The sequence below is a fragment of the Trachurus japonicus genome, chromosome 2 (assembly GCF_045865225.1).
Source record: "Trachurus japonicus isolate A0001 chromosome 2, Traja_1.0".
NCBI classification, from domain to species: Eukaryota; Metazoa; Chordata; class Actinopteri; order Carangiformes; family Carangidae; genus Trachurus; species Trachurus japonicus.
The window spans coordinates 8,663,714-8,685,748 of record NC_140908.1 but is presented as its reverse complement, the minus strand read 5'-3'; the positions used below and the strand labels follow the sequence as shown (position 1 = coordinate 8,685,748).

The following is a 22,035-nucleotide window of genomic DNA, read 5'->3' as shown; positions in this document are numbered from 1 at the left end:
CACAATGCTCTGGTGGACAAGTTGTGACCTGCACATTCACCAGTAACAGAACGTTATGAGACAGAGTTGTTTTAGAGGTAAATGCAGAGACTGCTTGCTGAAAACTGTCCTTTAAAGCAACGTGCATCAGCGGTTTTGCATGAATTTACCTCTAAAACAACTCTGTCTCATAACGTTCTGTTGTTATCTCATAGCGTGGTGAATGTGCAGGTCACAACTTGTCCACCAGAGTGTTTTGGAGTTGTTGGATTGTGTATTTCATGAGTTTGATGAGGGAAGCTCGCCGCTCTGCTCGGCGGTTCTAAAAATAGCTTGCACCAACAATTAAAGGTAACGACCTATGACTATAGTGATTATGGCAATGGGCCAATTTGCCAAAATATTGAACTATCCCTTTAACTGACTTGATTATTGAGCTGCATTGACCAGGTTTCCTCTCACCTGCAGGTCTGTCACCAGGTTACTGGTCTCTCGGACTCGGGCTCTGGTTGCATCCAGTTCTATCCTCAGCTTCTCCTGCGTCTCCTTCAGACAGGAGATCTGTGTCTGAGCCGAGCCCAGGTTCTGCTGCCCCTCCCTCACCAGCTCCTGGAGGTGAGACACCTGAGGAGAACAGAAGAGCAGGTTGTCACATCATCAGTCAGAAAAAAGAAGAGACAAGACGAGGTTTAGGAAGATGTTTTTCCTGCCTCCTGGTTGGCCATGTTGAGCTTGGCCGACAGCTCCTCCTTCAAGTTGTCCAGTTGCTGCTGGAGACGGTCTCGCTGCTCCTCCAGCGACAGACGCTTGATCTCAAACTCCTGACTCATTTTCTGTGGATGAGAGGGGAAGAAAAAAAACAGCAGAGGCAGAAGAATGAGAAACCTACTTGAAAGCACAGATTATCTGCGTGCGTGTGTTCACCCTGAAAGCCTGTGGTGGGCCTTGTGCAGAGACAGGAATACAGTGGCAAAGCAGTTCCTATTGAAACACACTGAAAGTATAATCTTTATTTTATTTTATATTTTATAAAAAGGAGCCACTGGACAGTAAATCCCATTTGTGGGTGAATATGGAGTCGTGGCAGCTGTTGAGCATGAAGCGTGGCCACTGAATGAAGGAGGCACATGTGAGTTGTCATTTAAACTTAAAAGGCCATCTCGTCGAAAAACCAACCCGTTTTTTATAATCCTTCAAACCACGGCATTAAATCCTCTCTGGGCCACTCTGAAATTCTCCTTCTTTCCCTCTGTTCAGACGGTTTCTCAGTCTCTCTTCCATCTTTAGTGGATATACCCTGCTATCATATGATTATCTATTATCTTTGTTGTCACGTCAAGTTCATTTATTTACCTTTTTTTTTATTTTACTGTACTTCACAGCTCCAATATTGGGGATTGGGAAAGCTGCCCATATTTTATCACTTATATATTATATTTTATGAGCCGATAAAACCTGCAGAATAAACAATAACGAGAATAATAATAATAATAATTCCATCCTTGATCTTAACCTTCTGTCAACAAGTTTACACTATAAAGTGTCTCCTAATGGTTCTGTAGTAAAGACAACAGCTAAAGATGAATGGATGAACTCATCAGGATCTACAGCAGAGGAGGCAGATTAAATAATGCAGCTATTCTCCGACCGCCTTAACTCGACTGTGGTGAATGATGAATTATCACAGCGTGAGCAGTTTGTACAATTAGCTATATTATCAAACTCGTTAAATAAACATCTTGCTGACAGATACTGTATTGGTACTGGAAAAGGTAAAAAGTAAAGAAAAAAATCTATATCAAATGTCTTTTATCTTTCTGTCAACATCTTCACCTCGCCCTCTTCGTCTTCCTGCATCCTCTATGATTTCACTTGGAATAAAAACAGACATTAATCTAAAGATGATGAGGCACAGCACAGCTCTGTCTTACATAATATAACCCCCTCACACACACACACACACACACCCTCCTCTTCCTCCCCTCCTTCTCCACCTCTCCATCCGTTCTCTCCATCGTTCTTTTCTTTCAGGGAATCTATAAACACACACCCACGCTCTCTCACACACCACACCGCTCTCTTTTGGCTTGAAGGCAGGATTTAATGTCAATGAAAATCAGCCAATTAGCAGTCAGCTTCAAACAGCATTGAAAGTCTGAGCTCATGGGGGGGGGGTTATGAAAGGGGATACGGGGAAGAGACGGAGAGAGAACACAGAGTTCAACATTATTTGAATTGAAACAAAAAATTTCAGATCAGTTCAGAGACAGAGAATCTGCCATTTTAAAGGAAGAGTCTGCAACTTTTAAGACAAAGCACTGTGAGTTACGTACAGTATCACTCTGCCTTTTCAGATTTCAGCTTCAGATTCTTAATGTTCGCTGAGTGCAGGTGGAGCCACGTGAGCGTGAGTAAATGGGGTGTAATGAACTGCAAAGAGCTGCTTGCAGGAGACAAACAAGCGCTCCTCCTCACTCAAGTAATCCTTGTTGTTAACCAATCAGATGATGTAGCGGCTGGCAAAGCACTGAAGTTCGAGTGTGTATCTTCCTTCTCCGGCTGCAAACGGACCAATCTGTGTGAGCCGACCCAAGCAGGGGGCACATGAACACATCTTTACGCAGTGATCAGTATAATAATACAGTATAATAACAAATAAACATGGTCTCCTATGTGCGGAGAATATGATTTATATGATCTAACGATGTGTGTTTTACATTGCAGATTTGATTGACAGGCGAGTGAAAACCTCCTTGCTGTTGGTTACGTAATGGTGCTGTGATTGGTAAATGAATCAGGGTAAGTTAATTTAACCTGTGTAATCTGATCTGCTGCTCTTGCTCCTCTGGCATCCAGGACATTTTGTATTCATTCCACGCAGCCCCTTCGAACCAAGAGACAGGATGGAGGATGGAGAGTGAGGAGACGAGGGGGAGAAAAACAGAAAAACTGGAGGAAGGAGGACAAAAAGATGACAAAATGACAGACGCAGAGGGAAATACAGCGAGATAGTGATGTTGTTTTCACGTCTTGGTCTTAATGTTGACCTAATTAAACGCGTGCAGTCAGTGGCAGAGGGAGGGCTGCTCATTTCTTCATTACAGACGCAGATTTCTTTAATAACTGCGACCACTTGCTTTGAGGAGGAAATTTAATTGCTGCACAGGAAAGAGAAACACCAACATTTGCCTGTGTGTGCGTGATTTCACTTGGGGCTTTGTCACTACAGGTTCATTAAGACGTCCACTTCCAAAAGAAACAAATGATCTCTTGACTGTGTTTCCCTTTGGTCCATTTTAAATCGTGTCCAAATATCTGAAGACAGTGGAGCCGCAGGAGAGCGGCCCGTAGCTGAGCTGCTGATTTTTTCTTTCTTTGCCGTGACAGAGGGTTTGACGCCCTCAGACAGCAGTATGTAAATGTACAACACAGCCATATGGTGACAGAGGAAACACAGCCATCAGTGTGTTTAAGAGCTAATGACTCTGACACGTCTACCACATTTATTCAAAGGGATAGTTCAACATGTTTTGCCATAATCCCTACAGTCATAGGAATAAGTTCATTACCTTTACTGTAATTATCGGTGCATGTTGTTTTGAGATCGGCGGGGCAGATACGTGAGCTGCTCAGTGAACACAATGGAGGTGAACGGTCCAGGTCCCCTGTCCCTCATCAAACTCGTCAAATACACAATCCAACAACTCTTAAATACTCTGGTAGACAAGTTGTGACCTGCACATTCACCACGCTATGAAATAATCATGTATAATTATGTAAAATTACGACACAAGAAGCAAATACTGGGAACTACTAGCACTTTTGATATCAGCAGCCATGTCTGGAATGTAGTTCCGACTGCATTTGCCTCTAAAACAACTCTGTCTTGTCCACCAGAGCGTTTTGGAGTTGTTGGATTGTGTATTTGATGAGTTTGATGGGCAACACGGGACCTGTACCATTCACCTCCATTGTGTTCATTGAGCAGGTCACGTCTCTGCACCGCCGATCGCAAAACAGCTTGCACCGATAATTAAAGGCAATGAACCTACTGCTATGACTATAGGGATTATGGCAATGGGCGAATTTGCCAAAATGTTGAACTATCCCTTTAAACAAATCTGTGCCTGTGATAATCTATAGATAGATACGATCATAAAGAGAGGACAGAAACACTGGACTCACATTCATGAGGAGTTCCTTCTCCTCCTCTTTCTCCTGCTGAGCCTCCTCCCTCAGGTTCTGGTGTTTCTCCTCCAGATCCTCCAGCGCTCTGACCTGCGCCTCCTTGAAGCGCAGCGTCTCCTCCTCAAAGTGCGCTCTCAGCCTGGTCAGCTCCTTCTCGTAGCCCTGGTGCTCCTCGCGCAGAGACTGAGGAGCAGAGAGAGAGAGAGGTTGAAGTCGACTTCACACATTTAACAGACGGGCCAGGCAGACGGGTGTGACGTACCTGCTCCAGTTTGAGCACTTGCTGTTTGTGCTGTTCGTTGGTGGCCTGGCTCTGGTTGAGCAGAGCCTCCCTCTCCTCCTCCAGCCTGCTGATCTTCTCCTTCAGCCGGCTCTGCTCCTGGTCCAGGTTCCTGATGGTCGCCTCGTGGGCCATCTGCGTCGCCTGCAGCGAGCCGATCTGACCTGGGAACAGTCACATCAAAGCCCTGCTGTAAAAGAGGCTCCACATTCAGTGATCACGCTGGTAAAGCTTTAAAATCCGACTCTATAATTGTACTCTATAATTCTGGGGCTGTTTCACCATCTGCAACACATCCTATTATAAACTGCTGATTTGCAACATGAGATTCATTTCCTTTTGCATTTATGACAACAGGTTTCACTAATGAAAACAAATGTATGAGCATGCAGAGAGCTGGAATCGACACTTAAACACTTCAGATGCTTTCTAATCCATGACAAATAATCATAATACACAAATATATGAGAATCAAGACCAGTGTAAAACATCTGTGCACACCCCTGGATGGTGTTTTAGTGTCTTACTGGCTTTGTGGAGGATTTCAGTCGCCTGCTGCTGAACTCGTTCCCTGCTGCCCTCCAGTTCGTACTCTGTGTCCTTCAGCTGCATCACCCAGATCTCTCCGTCCTGGATGGCCTCTTCCAGCTGCTTATGCAGGTTCTGCAGCACACACACACGCACACACACACACACACACACACAGACAGTTTAGTCCTTACAATCCCACATTTGGTATTTTAAAACCCAGTCATATCTCTCCCACCACAGCCTGGAGTCACATAAACCTACCCAGCTATTCCTGCTCAGCAGATTTGCCTGCAGGACCATCAGTGCACACCACATTAGATTTCCCACCACACGGAGATCCTTGAAAACAGTTTGCGCCCTGAGGCTTTTCCTTCTGTTTTTGTTTTTGAGCGACTCTTTTTCATCCAATTTAGCACACCACACAAATGTATCCAAAAAATAGGTCTCCTGTACTATTTATGCAGTGTTAATGCAAACACAAGGAGAAACAGGTAAGTCAGTGTGAGCTCAGTTTAGCAGAACATCCACAGATTTGGTGCATTACATTTATTTAATTAAACAATTTAGGAGAGAAAACCGTCCCGTTCATCCACACACACCTTGATGGTTCCCTCGGCGTTGGCCAGCGACGTCTGCAGTCTGTTGGTCTTGTCTCGGTTCTCTCTGGCCTCCTCCTGAGCTTTCTGAAGCTCGCTCCTCAGCTTGGACAGCGAGCGCTGCAGCGCCGTTTCCTGGGCCTGGAACTCTTTACGGAGCTCCACCTGCAGAAACGCCCACATTACAGAAGGACAGCAGGAGAAATGTTGGTGTCTGTGATGTGTAACTGTGAATCCCACATGCAGGTTTTATGCATTTTACGATGGACTGAGGCTTGGATACTTTCACAGTACGAACATAATCCACATATGGAAACACAGCTGTAAAGAACATGGAAGCTTGGTTTCTTTCTTTTCGTCTTGATGATGTGATTTGTCTTTACCTCTGTTCGTTTCCAGGCCAGCAGGTTCTCCGTGGTGAGCTGGTGTGTTCTCCTCATGGCCTCCAGCTCTCTCTCATAATACTCCTGGGCCTTCCCCAGCTTGGCCTCGTACTCCTCCACCAGACGGACCTTATCCTTTGTGAGCTCCTCCACCCGCTCCATCAACGCCTCCACCTGCGCCAAGAGATGAATACATTGAAAGCAAGTCTTTGTTTTTTGTTATGATGTCCGAAAGCTGCCAAAATACATTCCGACACATGTACAATCGTATCTATTTCTTAAAAAAGATTAGCTTGTATTGGAGAGTAAATAGTTGAGAGGAAAGGAGGAAAAATGGGAGGAAAATAAGGGGATGACATGCAACAAAGGTTCATGGCCAGATTATATCCACTTCAGGTTTAACTTGCGCCACTGAAACAACCCTACATTTTTCAGTTTTCATGCCAAAAACTGAAAAGTTGTATAAGCCTCCGTCACAGCAATTACCCCCATTCAGTAACTTGCTGTATAGTCCTGTCTCCCTGTCTCTCTCCGTCTTAGCCCACCTCTTGTCTATGCAGCTCAGCCAGTTTCTCCTGGTCTTCGGTGGAGGAGGCGCTCTGGTTCTGCTGGTTGTTGAGGAGTTCCTCCACCTCCTGCCGGTGGGTGGCCCTCAGCTCCTCCAGCGCTCGCCGTTTGTCCGCCTCAAACTGGGCCTGAGCGTGGCTGAACGCCCGCAGCTTCTCCTCAAAATCCCGACGCATTTCCTCCACCTAGTGAAACCACGAAACATTTTCTATTCTCTTTATTCTCATTCATGTGTCATTGCCAGACTAATCTCTACCTGTGCCGAGCGAGATGCTCGCAGCGTCTCTGTGAAATCGCTCTGTAACAATTAGGAAATAAGGCACTTCCCTCTCATGCTGTCAGGAGGATACTTATTTATGGTTTCTCTCAAAACAAACAGCTTCTCTACACCTCCATGTGTGCGAACGGCAGCGACTTTCCCGTGTTTGCTGTTGCATCAAAACATCTGACAGACAGACAGGTTGAGAAAATATATAAAAATGCAGCATGAGGTGTGATGTCATGTGATGCCAGCAGACTCGCTCAAGTCGGTAAAGAGGCTGTCTCTTTAGTCGAGCCGGGACGAGACAGTATGAAGGCAGCGGCACAGAGGAAGACGAGGGACTAAGACCGACGCTAACACGGACCAATCCCGCCGTAGAAGGGAAGTGACGATGAACTGAGCTCATTCAGCCACCAGTTCATCCCGGCTAATTAGACCTCAGGTGTTTGTTGATGCCGACTGCCGTCAGACTCCACAGAAGCAGGCGTAGTAATGTCAACGTGTGTCATTGTGTGATATGATGCATGACATGATGACATGACATGGCATGATGAAACATGGTACAGTCTACGACAACAGATCAGATTGCGACATTTTGACATTTATATAACATCTGCAATCAGTCTTGCACAGGCAAACTTGGTGCAAATAAGCAACCTGTCTATATATGCATATATACACTGTCCATCCAAAAAAGAGTCACCACCTGGATTTAACTAAACTAATAGGTAAGAGCCTCCCATTGGAGGTTATTTTAAGGGATAGTTGAACATTTTGGCAAATTGGCCCATTGCCATAATCCCTACAGTTTTAGGAGTAGTTTCATTACCTTTAATTGTTGGTGCAAGCTGTTTTTAGAGCGGCGGAGCAGAGCCGCGAGCTGCTCAGAGCTACGCTACGGAGGCTCATGGGATTTCTTGGTTTCCCTCATCAAACTCATCAAATACACAATCCAACAATTCCAAAACGCTCTGGTGGACAAGTTGTGACCTACATTCACCACGCTATGAGATAATAACCAGACAGAGTTGTTTTAGAGGTAAATTCATTCAAAACCGCTGATGCGTGTGGTGCGTGGTGAATGTGCAGGTCACAACTTGTTTTAGAGTTGTCGGATTGTGTATTTGACAAGTTTGATGAGGGAAATCCCATCAGCCTCCGTAGGGTAGCTCTGAGCAGCTCACGGCTCTGCTCCGCCATTCTAACAATAGCTTGCACCAACAATTAAAGGTAACGAACCTACTGCTATGACTATAGGAATTATGGCAATGGGCCAATTTGACAAAATGTTGAACTATCCCTTTAACCCTAACTGATGCAGTCTCATCTGGTTGTGGAAAAGCTGTTCATTTGTTTCAGAAGGGTCAAATTATTGGCATGCATCAAGCAAATAAAATATCTAAGGAGACTGCTGAAACTACTAAAATTGGGTTAAGAGCTGTCCAATGCATTATTAAAAACGAAATCCAACGAAATTTTAGAGTGTGTGACTGTTTTTTTTCTTAGGACGGGCAGTGAATGTGAAAAGCAGCAAAGTTTAATGTTTGAGTTTACCAAGAGAACTCTACAGTATGAGTCTTAGAAACCGGATGTTTTTGTTTTGCTTCTTGTTAGAATTGATCAACAGTCATTTTTGTGTGTATTCTGTGTGTGTGTGTGTGTGCGTGAGTGTGTGTGTGTGTGTGTAGCCTCACCTCTCTGCTCATAGAAACCACTCTCTGTGTGTGCTGGGCCTCGGTGCAGAGCTGCGAGTCCTCCATTCTCTGTCTGTACATCTCAAACTCTGCTAAAGCCTGACAGGGAGGAAAACACATTACAGCACATGGAGCTGCATCGTATTATGTGTCTAATTGATTTATCTACAGGAAAGTGAACAAAGCTTCACTAAAGGAGCCCCCCCCTACCCCCCTCCCTTGTGGTGCCTAGCAGCGGTGAATGACCTGTCTTTTCATGTGCTCGTGGAGTTCAACAGATTCCTCCAGACTGGCCAGCCGCCGCCTCAGGTCCGCCTCGTCCACCATCTTGCTCTTGTACTGCATGATCTTGTCTCTGGTTTCTGTCACTATGTGTTGGACCTGAGCAGGAAGAAAAGAGGCAACACCTTAAACGCTGTAGAAATTATTCAAAACCGGATTTTTTTAAAAAAATTTTTTTTTTAATGTTGCACATTATAAAAAGGAGTCATTACAACGTTTCTGCTGTAACTGCAGCATGTAGAGGTTTGTGAAAACCTACATACAGAGTAGGTGGAAATGAGAGCTGAAGGGAACGAAATGTGGAAATAAATAAAACTAGGCGCCAGCAAAACATTGCTGCCTCCAAGAAATGTTTCTTGGCAGGGGAGAGGAGTCCCACTTTGAAAATTTAACAGTTGAAAGCAACTCTAATTTCATTAACAACTTAGAACACGGTACACTAAAGCTTCTCTCTGAAAGCAATACCAACGAAATTAACGACATTTAAACCGGCTTAGGTCTTATCCTTAAACAAACTCATCGCTGGGTTTAATCTCACACAGATTTATTCCACTGTATGTTAGATTAACGGGATTCAGAAACACGTGACTGCAGTATATCTGGGCTGGCCAGTTCCCATCAAGACCAATTACACTGGATCCTCCTCAAATAAACCACTGGACCCCATGACACACGCACACTAGAGTGAAAGATGTGAACAAGCAAGAGAAGCTTCTGTCGCAGCAGTCCTGAGCTGGTTATTCAAGATTTATTCAAGGTAACAAGTGGTAATATAACACTCTCTGGTAGTGTGCGTCACTCTGGATTTGAAGCATATGCATAGGAGTGATAAATGAAAGTGAAAGGCTAACAAACAAATGAGGAACATATCGATTGCATAAGGGGGAGACGCAGCCTCTGGAGGTTTTGACGGGCCGTGAAAATGATGCCAGTCATATGCTGCGGCCTTCACAGTTCCTACATTAAACCCTAATTGACACCTCTGAGAGATTTTGGCGTGAGGTGCTCAGCGCCCTCCACCACCGGCGTCAAAAACAGTAAACGAGGGAGCGGCTTTGCAGAATCTAAAAACCTTGACAGGCTGCAAACAGAGCGTTGAGGCTGATCTGGAACACACTTTCTGCAGGGTTTCCTTTCACTCGGCAGCCCTCTGTACCTGCCACTTTCAGACGGCAGCAAAGGGAGTTAATCTGCTGCAAGCGAAGGGTTTCACATCTGCAAACTGTTGCAGGTAACAGATGCTTGTAAGACATTAATTCTCCCTAACTCTGCCTAAATGGAATCACTTGATTTTTTTTTTCTCAGCTGAGGAAATTGAACAGTCGAGAGTGAAAAGAGAAACAGACAGGCGGTGTGAATATGAGAAGTTTTGTACGTCCCAGCTTCTGCCATCACTTCACCAAATTTCCCTGTCGAAGCTGTCAGATCGAGGTGTTTGGTGCTGTGTGATGTCCGTACCTCATCCTCGTGGGCTTCTTTCAGAGAGTCGATCTCCTCCTCGTGTTCGTCATTCTTGGTGTTGAGGGCATAAATTACCTGTAGGCGGGAAGAGAGTTAGACAACAGACTGAAGACGGAGAGAAAGATGCTCTTATTAACTGTTTCCATATCAGATCAATGGCTCGACAATGAACAGTCCGACTCGGCTCTGCAACAAAATCAATACCAATAAAATCAGGAGAGGAGAGAAACAGATTTCAGCCTCTGATTAAAGACTGCATTATACACAGATTCATCGCAGCTGCTCTGAAATGTAAAAAAAATCATCAGTTGTGTGTCTGTCCACCATAGACTAATGGGATTTCTTGGTTTCCCTCATCAAACTAATCAAATACACAATCCAACAACTCCAAAACGCTGTCGTGGACAAGTTGTGACCTGCACATTCTCGTAACATTCTGTTATTATCTCATAGCGTGGTGAATGTGCAGGTCACAACTTGTCCACCAGAGCGTTTTGGAGTTGTTGGATTGTGAATTTGATGAGTTTGATGAGGGAAACCAAGAAATCCCATTAGCCTCCGTAGCTCACAGCTCTGCTCCGCCGTTCTAAAAATAGCTTGCACCGACAATTAAAGGTAACAAACCTACTGCTAAGACTATAGGGATTATGGCAATGGGTCAAATTGACAACATGTTGAACTGCCCCTTTAACAAATAAGCAACATGGAACTCAAGATGAAAAGAAACAATAGAAATAGAAAGGCAAGTAAGTAAAAAAAAAAGGAGAAATATTTCAAATAGATATGTGTGAACCCTCCGGTCGCTGTGGCGCACTCCACACACAAACCTAAGTGAATCACATCTTGTCAGTCATGCTTGCTCTCTCCTCCAGGATTATGAGAAGGTTTTATGTAAGTGCTGGAGGTAAAATGATATGCAGAAGCTTTGGAAAGAAAAAAAAAAGAGTAAAAATCATCTTCAGCAAATTGAAGCCCCCAGTGAGCAGCTAATATTCAGTCATGGTCAGCTAAATCACAGGCCTGCCGGCATCACAGCCAGGAGCGCCACATTCCCTCCCACTTACAGGTGAAGTGAAAAGTTTGCCTACATGCATCCAGTACAGCATGTAATGGGCACATACATGGTAATTACGTGGTGTGATGTGTAACGACGGCGAAGCGGCCATTGAATTATGACTGACATTTAAAGACCACTTCAACATCCATCCTGTAATAATCACAGCAGTGAACTCTGTGGTTACTGAAAGCTTTACTGCACTGAGAGAATAACATTGACTTAGTGAGCTACTTACACGGCACTTTAAGCATTACTAGTATCAGTAATGACTTTTAAAACCAGGTCACATAGACAAAATATTAAATAAAAGATTCTCATTCGTTATTTGTTCAATTTCGGGATGAAGCCGGATGATTTCATGGCGCCTCGCTCCCCCGTGCCCACGCCTGGAGCTGGGCCTGGATGCATCATTAGAAAAAGGCTCTTCCATCAGTTGCTCCATGTAGAAGATAAGCACCAACACTGAGGCCTCAAAGCTGCCCTGTGAACGATCACGACTCAATCAACCTCGACCGGAGCTCATGACACTAAAAATAGTTTGCTGCTGCAGCACAGACTCAGAGGTCACAGTTAAACTGAGCTCGATTCCAAAAAAAAAAAACCTGACTTTGATAAAAACTAAACCTGAATTCATCCTGTTAATGAGAGCCGTCTGATCTGAGCCTGGAGTCTGAACGGAGCTGTGAAAGAGCGCTGCTGCAGCGTTTCAGTATTAACCCAGGCTTCGGTGGTGTTACCTCGACAGCATGTTCGCACTTCAGCAGCCTTCAGAGAAAGGTAGGTCCTACTGCAAGCCTTTGATTCTCAGCAGTAAGTCAGCCATGGAAATGTTACTTTAATTATACATGATTATTTTAATGACGCTGGCATGCCTGCTGCTTTTCATCTCTCCCTCTCTCTCCTCTGTCTTTGCTCTCATCCTTTTATCTCTCCCTCTTTTTGTTCTTTTTCCTTCTCTCTCTCTCTCTGCATCTCACTCCCCCCCTCCTTTCTCCTTTGTCTCTCCATCTCCCAGGAATAAAGATACCTCACATCACTATTTGTGTCTCCAGTCCCACATTATTAAAGCGTGCTACTGCTTTCCTATAAATAATCTTCCACAATGCAACTCCTTTCATTGTCAGAAATGGTTCTGTTATAAAATACATTCTTCAATTACATATTTATCTGATAGCTAATGCTGGAATAAACAGCCAGTGGATTCATGAATAACTGCAGATACAATATGTCTGATAATTAATTATCAAGCAAAAAATATTAAATGCTGAAGGAGAAATTATGATGCAGGTTTATCTGTGAATATGCAAAATGTAAAATGTGAACATTTCAGATAAAAAGTGAAATGCTGCTGTGGAGTAACGTCCCCACTTTGACATGATCACAGAGGCGGCAGAGAGAGACGCCGCAAATGGACAGAACATCTACAAAGGCAGTGGAGCAGTGGGCTGTGTGGGCTGCGTTCAAATCCAAATGAATTAAGGGGCAGATACATAGTCTAGTGGTTCATACTTCACACATTACAGTCCACGCTCATGATTATAGGCTGTGCAGAGGCAAAGTGACAGCTCTAATAAACACTTCACTGCCACATTACAAGGATACTGTACAGTGTATATGGGGATGCAATTTCAATCACCGCTGGGATATTTTCCCATTACATGCTCCTACATCTAATTTGATGGACATGATAGAATTTGACTGGTTGTATTGTGTGTTTATTCTGCAGATTTTAATCTACAGGGCTGATGCGGTTCTCAGATTTCAATGTGGTCTCCAGGGGCGATCAAACAACCACCTTTGAGAAGAAACAGTAATTATTTTTAGATTTTTGGAGATAACAGCCGGCCTTAAAGGGATAGTTCAACATTTTGGCAAATTGGCCCATTGCCATAATCCCTATAGTTTTAGGAGTAGGTTCGTTACCTTTAATTGTCGGTGCAAGCTATTTTTAGAACGGTGGAGAAGAGCCGTGAGCCGCTCAGAGCTACGCTTCTACGGAGGCTAATGGGATTTCTTGGTTTCCCTCATCAAACTCATCACAATTCCAATGTGTTCTCAGTGAGCTGTCTGGTCTTTGCCATAGCAAGTCTTGCGTTGACATGAAAATGACTGAAATATCCCAAGCAAGTCAACTTTTACAGTCAGAAAACTGGTCCAAAAACTCCCAGAAACATTGAAAACACACTTTAGACCTTTAAAGAGAACAGTTTGTTCGAACATCCTATGGCATCTGTCAAGCAGACAGGTGCAGCCTGACGGGCCGTGATTAACATTCTCGGCGGCAGAGAGCTGGGAGCCTCGTACACACACACACACAGGTAAATACATCAATAAAACACATAGATGTCTTTCTTATCCACATGCTGTAGCCGACATCAAGTGCAAAGCATTTGTTTTCCTTGTAATTTTTCCTCCTGTTTTTATCTCGTCTCATCACCCATGAGCAAACACGAAGCAGAGCGTTCACATGACCACACCTGCATATGACAAGATTTACAATAAAAGCAAAGCGAGGAGAGTGACGGCAGGTTGCAGCTTCTCCCTCTCCTCTCTGGGCTATGTAGGGGAGAGAGGGGGTTTCACAGGAAAGTTTCCAGGCCCGAGGCTGCGATCAAACCAAACCTGAAGGCGACACAACCGCCTGCAGCGACAGAGTTCAGGTATTCGATGCTGGAAAAACAGCAGTAAGATACCCAGAATCCCCCCTTTTGTGGTCCCCGCTGCAGTGATGTCTCTCTATCGGCTTGTGAAGAGGGAAAATTACCTTGTGCTTCCTTTTAAATATAGCAGCTGCACAAGCTGCCTGTTTTTACCCAACCCACGCCACTGCCGCCGCCTCAGGAGACAAGCACCGAAGAACTACCTCTTGCTGTGGTGTGAATAGTGATAAATAATGATGAATAATGCCGTCTCTAAGCTTCTTTACAGGCAGGTCAGGGTGGACGGGCTGGTGCACAAAGATCAGCTCTGATACTGACCTGAATAAAAGGATTTGGTCCCAGAGATAAAATGGTTTCTGTTAAATACGGTGTTGGTTTTTGATATCAGGCACAACTTGTCACTATAGGATGAAGCTTTTTCTTCTAAACTACTGAAATTAATCTTGTAAATGATGCTTTTCTTGCCTAGAATATTAAAAAAAGATAACAAAGATCAAGTCAATTGCATCATTTTATTCCTGCCAGCGTGAAAGAAAATTTCGACCTTAATGGTCCACTAAAACATCCCTGAGGAACCTCATTACCATGTATCATTAGAGACAATTCAACTTCAGTTCCTCTGCACCCGGCGGAGCAATGATCAATTGTACGTGTGCTGTATAATCAATCAAACCCCACTGTATCTATCTTGACAGTGGTGGACAAATGGTTGTGGCTGACAGGGAAATTTCACCAAAAAGGGGGGTAATCATCGTCCAGGTTTACGATCCAACTCCTTTTATCATCAAGTGTCAAAAGCAGAGCGGAGGACAAATGAGGACTGATGCTCCAAATGACAACAGAGGCTAAAGGACGTTCTCTACAGTCGATCGCCATTGACTGAACAACAGAATAAAGGTCACTAAGCTCTGGAAGGAGAACAACTCCATGTTTTGTCTCTAACAAAACACCATTGCTCTGCTCTCATCATTTTGAGAGGATTAGCATCATATACACTAATTAAAGGATTAATCGAAGCCCGATTCTCCGAGGTGCTATAGTCTTAACCCGATCCCACGACATTTGAGCTTTTTAGTCCGCAATTTCTTCCTGCATCGGGCACGACGTCGAGTGGCAGCACAGTCTCTGTTGCCAATTAGCCAGAGCACAAAGTGCACTTTCTTTGTCCTCCCTGTCATGGTGTGAAAACACTTTGCATCTGTTACTTTTTTTTTTTTTTTTTTGGCGTTGTTGTGCCTCCTCCTCCTCGACGCTCCAAGGACACTCAGTGCACACACACTTTTACTCCCTGATCATCGCTGCACGCCATCGCGGCTGAGTCACAAACACAGCAGGCAGGAACGAGGGCACGCCGAGGGGGAAATATTGTCTTCTGTGATGTTCTGATAAGAGCAGGTCACAAACTTTAAGTAAAACATCTTACGACTCAGTTTGCTCTGGAAAACACTGGATCTACTTTCTCACCCGACTGAATACACCAAAGGAAACAGATTTGCCTTTTTTTTTACGCTGTAGTGCACATAACTGTAAGGCCTCCATCTGTGCTCTTGTGTGTTGTTGTGTTCTCCTAAACCTTTAAAGACTGCGCTGACATTTGCAGAGATGTGAGGGCCCAGGCAGCATCCACAATCAACTCAGGGGGGAGAGTCTTATTCCAGCTAGCTCTGCTCTCATGCACCGACGTCTCTATAGTGTTGTAAACATGTCTCCCAGTTAAAATCTAATATTTGTTTCTCTCAAATTAAATGGAAGGTTATTGCACTAATACTATTACACACTACTGTCGCGCTGGCTGACTATTCCTCCCTGCACATGATGGTGCAAGCTCTTTTACTCTAACAGACTAACAAATCAACTCTTAACAAGACTAACCTATTCCTTTTGATAGCACTGATGTCATCCTCATTGGCATTTTCAATACTTTCTCATCATTTATTCATAAGTATTATCATGGCCATGCACACACAGTGGAAAGTGGGAGTAGAAATCAATTGTCTGATCTTCTACGTGACCTTTTGGCCTCTTGTAAGTGTTTCAGCCTTGGAGTCCAGCTGTGAAGAGACTTTACAGTACAAACCAACCGCAGCCATGCAGGCGCTGGAGCTGCAAATCAAAGCGACCTGGAAAACCAGTGAACATGTAGGACAAGAGAAGCTCCAGATTTCAGCCCTTCTCTTCTCTTCTCCTCCATGTGACGAGCTCTTCAACAAACAACAGCTCCGCCAGGTAAGAGTGTAAAGCAGCTGAGGAGTTGATTCAAGGCCTCCCACGGGAACAACCAGCCAAGGTGTCGAGATGAATTGCTCCAGCTCTCCTTGGGTACGACGACAGCGGTGGCAGCTCTAAAGAACTGAACATATATTTTTCTCTTGGTTTTAATATGTTTAAAACCTGTTTTGTGCTGTTTAACTCCTCAACATGATGTAACAGCATGAAACCCAGGATGTCTTATTCAAATCTCTGCGGCTACAGACTCCCAAACAGATCACATGTGATCAGAGCCTCGGTCAGAACAGGAGCAGGGCCATCTACTGTATCGCCATGACGATAATCATGTCTGATCCTGGACCACGGTCAAGTACCTCATCATGTCTTGTTGTTGAGAAATAAAAAGCTTTGAAACTGAGCCAGCCTCGCTAAACAAAAATCACACTAATTGTATTGTACTGGTATGAATAAAGCAGGAGACGTAGCTTCTCTTGGGAGTATGGGGTCATGAGTTAAAGGGATAGTTCAACATTTTGGCAAATTGACCTACTGCCATAATCCCTATAGTTTTAGGAGTAGGTTCATTGGCAATGGAACAATTTGCCAAAATGTTGAACTATCCCTTTAATCAATCAAATTAGTTAATCCAATATTTTTTTTTACAATTTAGATTTAAGGCATTTTATGAACAAATATATTGAAACACTTGTTAAATAGTTTTAATAACACTGGAATATTGTCTTCTGTACTTCTTCATTTTACTTAACATGCTTCCTCTGAACAGCTCCAAAACAACAAAGGTCCCCACAACAACAAAAAAATGTCCTAGTTTTCCTGTTTTAGCTAAAAGCACCACTGTTATCGAAGGAAACGGTGCAGATACCTGCATGACTGGAAATTGAAAGGGAACGCTCACACATCACCGTACACACACACACACAGAGAGAGTGGAGTGACTGTCGCTTCACACAAAAACCTAGATCCGGCTCATGCAAGAATTATCACACAAACGCGTGAAACATGAGGGGGGGGGGGGCATGGTGCAGCGATATCTGAGTCGCTCTTTTGAAATGAAAATGTTTCTCCACACAGGAGAAACAATGCACCACGCTGAGGCTGACGAGTAAACAAATAGCGGTGGCCTGCGGATACGGGGACGCGAGCAAAAAAAACAAAAAACCAAGAGGGATAAATCTGCCATAACACCTTGAATTTTTAAAACGCTGAGACAGCTGGACACAGAACAGAGGGAAGTGCTCTTTGCTTTTAAGAATACAACAGCAGGAACTCTGTAACATACATACAACGTAATCCCTGAAATATCTTCAGAGAGCCATTTTCTGGACCAAGCATCTCTGTGACTTCTGCAGACTGTGACCTGAACTTGACCTTTACACCACATCCACTCCCACCAACAATTACTTTCATTATCTACTGTATTAATCTAACAGATCAAACTGCAAAAAGCAACCGGCAAAAAACAAAAGAAGCATCTCCTCAGTTTGGAGAAGACGGTGCCACCACTGACCCGTCCCTCCATTTGTTATTTACAATGTATGATTAGCACTGAGTAAGTTGAATCCTTTGTTTACATGTATTGATTGTGGCCTCCTTCCATCCATCCGTGTAAATACTACACTTGCTTATTCTGCTCAGGCTCGCTCAGGGGTTTGGGCGGGGGGTTGGAGCCTTTCCCAGCATGCAATGGGAAGGATCCTGGGGTCGGTTTTCAGGTGTGATAAACACAGACAGACAAACACTGTCGTATCCATCCAAGAGTTCACCTCACCTACCGGTACTATGCTCCTTTGAGAACCGGCTTGGATCCAAACACATCACGTCCTGCCAATCTCTCCACCACTGCAAATCATTTTAATCGAGCAGCAATTTAATCCTGAATATCCACATTTCCAATCAATATGCAATTCGGTGGATATTAGTCCAGCTTATCCCACTGTACACAGTGCCTAATTCTGCCTTGGAATAGTATCACCATGCCTGTTATGTAAATTTTCCTGTCCTCTACTCCTGCCTTCCTTCCTTTGTCTCCCCTTTGTACCGACTGGTTTGTACAAACTGCTTCATCTCACCCGCCCCACCGCTGAGACAAAAGCCTGTGATGCTGCAAATGTAGCTGCCACCTTAAATCTCCTACTACTGAGCGACACATAGTATATCCCTGTATGCTACACTGGTTTCAGGTGGACTACAAAGACAGAAGCAGCCATGCCAAACCCCTGCATCCCCTCCAAGATTACATAACTTCCCTCAGCCCCCTTTTGCTGGCAGTGGCAGCCCTGGCATGACAAAAAAGAAACACACATGCACAGGTTAAACAATGGTAAATACACAGCAGCATTCATCACCACTCATGAAACACAACAAGGCCTGTTTTGTTTGTTTGTTTTTGTTGTTTTTCTCTTAGATGAAGAGTACTACAGTGTAGCTGAGCCTGCAGAGAGTAGTAAGATATTAGGTTGCAACTCTTGTCATGGTTTGTGTAAAATTCACCTCCTCCAAACTAACCAGAAACGACAAGCACTGCCTGTATGCACCAGGAGAAAAAATACATATCTTTAATTTAAAAAGCCTGTTTAATGGTGACCTGTGAACCATTAAACAGGCAAGGTGCATAATAACTGTCACAAATCATCAACACATGCTCCAAAACACCAGCAGATGTTAATTCAGCACCAAATCTGCAGAACTGCACAAGATTATATGTGAAAAACACAGAATGAAATAGCAGCACATCCTTGTATAGGAGCATGTTTACAAATGACACCCCATCCCACATCAGCACCAACACATCTCCACAGTACTACACTCCATCTCCATCCCAACCTGCACGAAATGACTTCACCTCTACACCTCCGTCACTCTTTCACTCACTCACTGACATCCACACACCTTGGTCAGCTGTGCTATCTTCTTGCTCATCTTCAAATGCAGGTCTTGAGTGTATTCCAGCGTTAAACTCCCGTCGTAAAACATGCTGGACGTTGGAGAGGGGGTGTATTTGGTGTTGGTGCTAGTCGAGGTGTTGTACGGAGGCTGCCAGCCTGCCCCCGTCGCCATTTTCACCGGGAATAAACCCAAACGCGACGCCGTAAATTGAAATAAAATGCACCGGGGACTGCTACGCGTCAAATCCGTCCATTGTTGTGTCTGTGGTTAATCTTCGGTTTCAGTGGCGGAGGAAGACGGGGAGCAGGGGCAGCGGGGCGCGAGACCGTCCCGTCGCACGCAGAGGAAGCGGGCGCGAGCGCTCGGAGACGCGCGCCAGATGCTCATCAAGTGGCGCGCGCCCAGGTTCGGTTGCATTAACGCTTTTAACGGCGCTTCTGTGCACAAGTGCACGCTGATGCGTTTAATTGCAGAGGACAGCGGACATGTTGACGATGAGCAGCCGTGCAGCAGCAGGTCCGACAGTCAGTCCGGACACACAGCAGGCTCACAAGCTGCAGGATGATGCCTTCAGGGCTGTCGGAAATACGGAAGTTTATGCCTATCCCAACCAATGGCAGTCAGAGCTGAGAATATCTTGAGTCTTCAAATACACGCGCAACTTACTCAGTTACAGATTTGAGGTATCCTCTGTGTACGTACAGTATCACTTGAACATTTCTATTTTATGCTACTTTATTCTGCTCTATTATAGCCTAAATTCTAGTGGTTCCAGCTGAAGTCCCTTTGCAAAGACAGATAATTAATACAAACCATAATAAACATGATATTATATTTTAATTGCTCGAACCTTTACCACCTGCAACATTTAAACGATTCTTACGCATTAATGCACAATAATTATGATAGGGAATATAATCAATATGATTTATTATTATTATTATTTTTGCTGCAAATATCTTTGTGCATTAGTCAGCATTTGAATCCAGGACGTATTTGTTATATTGGTATTTTTACTTCAAGTAGAAAAAAACAAATCATGATCAACATCAACCAGCAACTGGAAACTTACAGTATGGGATGAGATGCTGCTGGCCCTCACTGACACTTGACTGCATTACATCACCCTGGAGATGACGAAGCTGTCACTGATCCTGCACTGACATCTGCTGGTGATCCTTGCGAACTGCAAAAAAATATTTATTCAGGGGATCAGTTCATACAATCTACAAAAGCCATCTGGATACTTTAAAAATGAATCTTCTTCTCTATGAGGTCAAGGATCAACTTTAACTCTTTAACTTCTTCTTAAAGTTAGTTTTTCTGTCTCCATTCCAACATTTTGCATGTGATGCTCATGGTTTGAAAAACGCAACCACATATCTTGTGGAAAATCTACAAAACTCACCTTGAGCATCTGTTTGTTGTTTTTTTAATTAAACAACTTCAGTTAAGGTTAAATCAAAGTTATCAGAGTTTATTATCTGCACACTGTGAATGCTAAAACTGGGGCATGGGGCTGTTTTGTGTGGTGGAATCAACACTTGCAAAATAGTGGATGTACAGCCTAAATGGCATAATTCATTGGTATTACTGTCATATTATTGACACCCCATGTGAATATGTTTTGCCTGTAAAAATCCAAGAGCACCTCCCTGTATTTGCACTTGCCTTGATTCATAATTGCGCAGGCTATTTGAGCATAAAAGCAGCAATGATGAAAGCACACTTTCAAGTAATGATAAAAGCAAAAATAGATCATGTTAAGTGTCTGGGTGGATTGGTGTGAAAGCATCAGACTGATGACTGGAAAGGCTTTCTAATCCCCTTTGCTACATTTTACTATAAAACCCAAAAGCTTAAAAGGAATCTCTATTCATACTGGTTATGTGGTCAGTTTAAGGTTTTATAAGTCCGTCCACAATCATGTCTCACACAGTTTAACCTGAGCTTTATCTCCTCTAGATGGAGCTATTTCCTTTCTAATACAACTCAAGGCCTCCTCCTGGACCGGTGTAACATTACAGTGTGGTCATCATGTTTTAATCTTTTAAAATCACAACCCAAGTGCAGCGGTCCATCTCTGTTAGGGACTGGCTGTCAATCTTTCTCTTCTTTTTTCCCCCCCTGACACTAAACCTCCATCTCCCTCCCTCCCTTCCTCCACCTTACACCCTGTCTTCTGATTGACACCGTTGTGCTGCAGCCGTTTAGGGACGCCTCTCTCCAGACGCCTTTATCTTGAGCACCAGCTCCTCCTGATCAGTCTTTGCAGCAATTCCACTGACAGGTGTGGACAGCTTAACTAAGCTCATAGGTTTATATGCAGACAGTCGCTCTGGGCCTTTGGTCCTTCTCATTGTGAGGCTGTTTTCAAACAAGCTGTGATTCCTCTATTCTATAACACACACTTAAATTCTTTGTTTTCTTAACTACTATCTAATCAATAAACAACTACACAGAATGATTTCAAAGGCACTTGTTAAAACCAGAGCTGTAGAAAATGGCTCAACAATATGAGATTTAAAAAGACTCAGATTAGCTTCTGTTAGTGTGTTTATGTCACCCTTATCATTATTATTACTGATACATCACTGTGTAAGTGTAATTTACAGACTTAATACACTTTTCCATCTACCATGCTGCAAAACTGGTATAATGTAAAATGAATGTAAAGGAGAACAGCCGGTTTTGTCTCCAGGACTACAGGGGTCACACCATGATGCTCTCCCGGCTGAGATCAGATGAGAGGTTGGGTACACCCATGGACAAGGGGTGAGCCTATCAAGAGACCAAACCATCCAGACTCACAGTCACACACTAAGAGTTTCCCATTAACCTAAGATGCATGACTTTGGGAGAGAAATCAATGCAGCGATGGGGAGATCATGGAAACTCCACATACAAAGCACCCAGCATCATCCCTTGTGGAAAGCCTGTATTTGGCACACTGTGTGCATACAAAATGTGTTATTTGGAT

At 43.9% G+C, this 22,035-nt stretch overlaps 1 protein-coding gene across 3 annotated transcripts in view; it reads right to left on the bottom strand.

Annotated features, from left to right (window-relative positions):
- Window positions 1-19,422, bottom strand: part of fam184aa (family with sequence similarity 184 member Aa) — a 37,454-nt gene extending 18,032 nt beyond the window's left edge. For 2 of the 3 annotated variants that reach the window (XM_085798944.1, XM_085798954.1), the window contains exons 1-12: window positions 19,059-19,422; window positions 10,221-10,298; window positions 8,727-8,861; window positions 8,481-8,579; window positions 6,503-6,709; window positions 5,958-6,131; window positions 5,578-5,739; window positions 4,975-5,110; window positions 4,430-4,611; window positions 4,165-4,350; window positions 690-812; window positions 442-603 (exon numbers count right to left, since the gene is read on the bottom strand). In XM_085798944.1, coding sequence (XP_085655070.1) covers window positions 442-603; window positions 690-812; window positions 4,165-4,350; window positions 4,430-4,611; window positions 4,975-5,110; window positions 5,578-5,739; window positions 5,958-6,131; window positions 6,503-6,709; window positions 8,481-8,579; window positions 8,727-8,861; window positions 10,221-10,298; window positions 19,059-19,226 — 1,812 coding nt within the window. In that variant the 5' untranslated portion in view covers window positions 19,227-19,422. The remainder of the gene's footprint in view (window positions 1-441; window positions 604-689; window positions 813-4,164; window positions 4,351-4,429; window positions 4,612-4,974; window positions 5,111-5,577; window positions 5,740-5,957; window positions 6,132-6,502; window positions 6,710-8,480; window positions 8,580-8,726; window positions 8,862-10,220; window positions 10,299-19,058) is intronic. The other variant, XM_085798948.1, reaches the window with a different exon arrangement.
- Window positions 19,423-22,035: the final 2,613 nt, after the last annotated feature.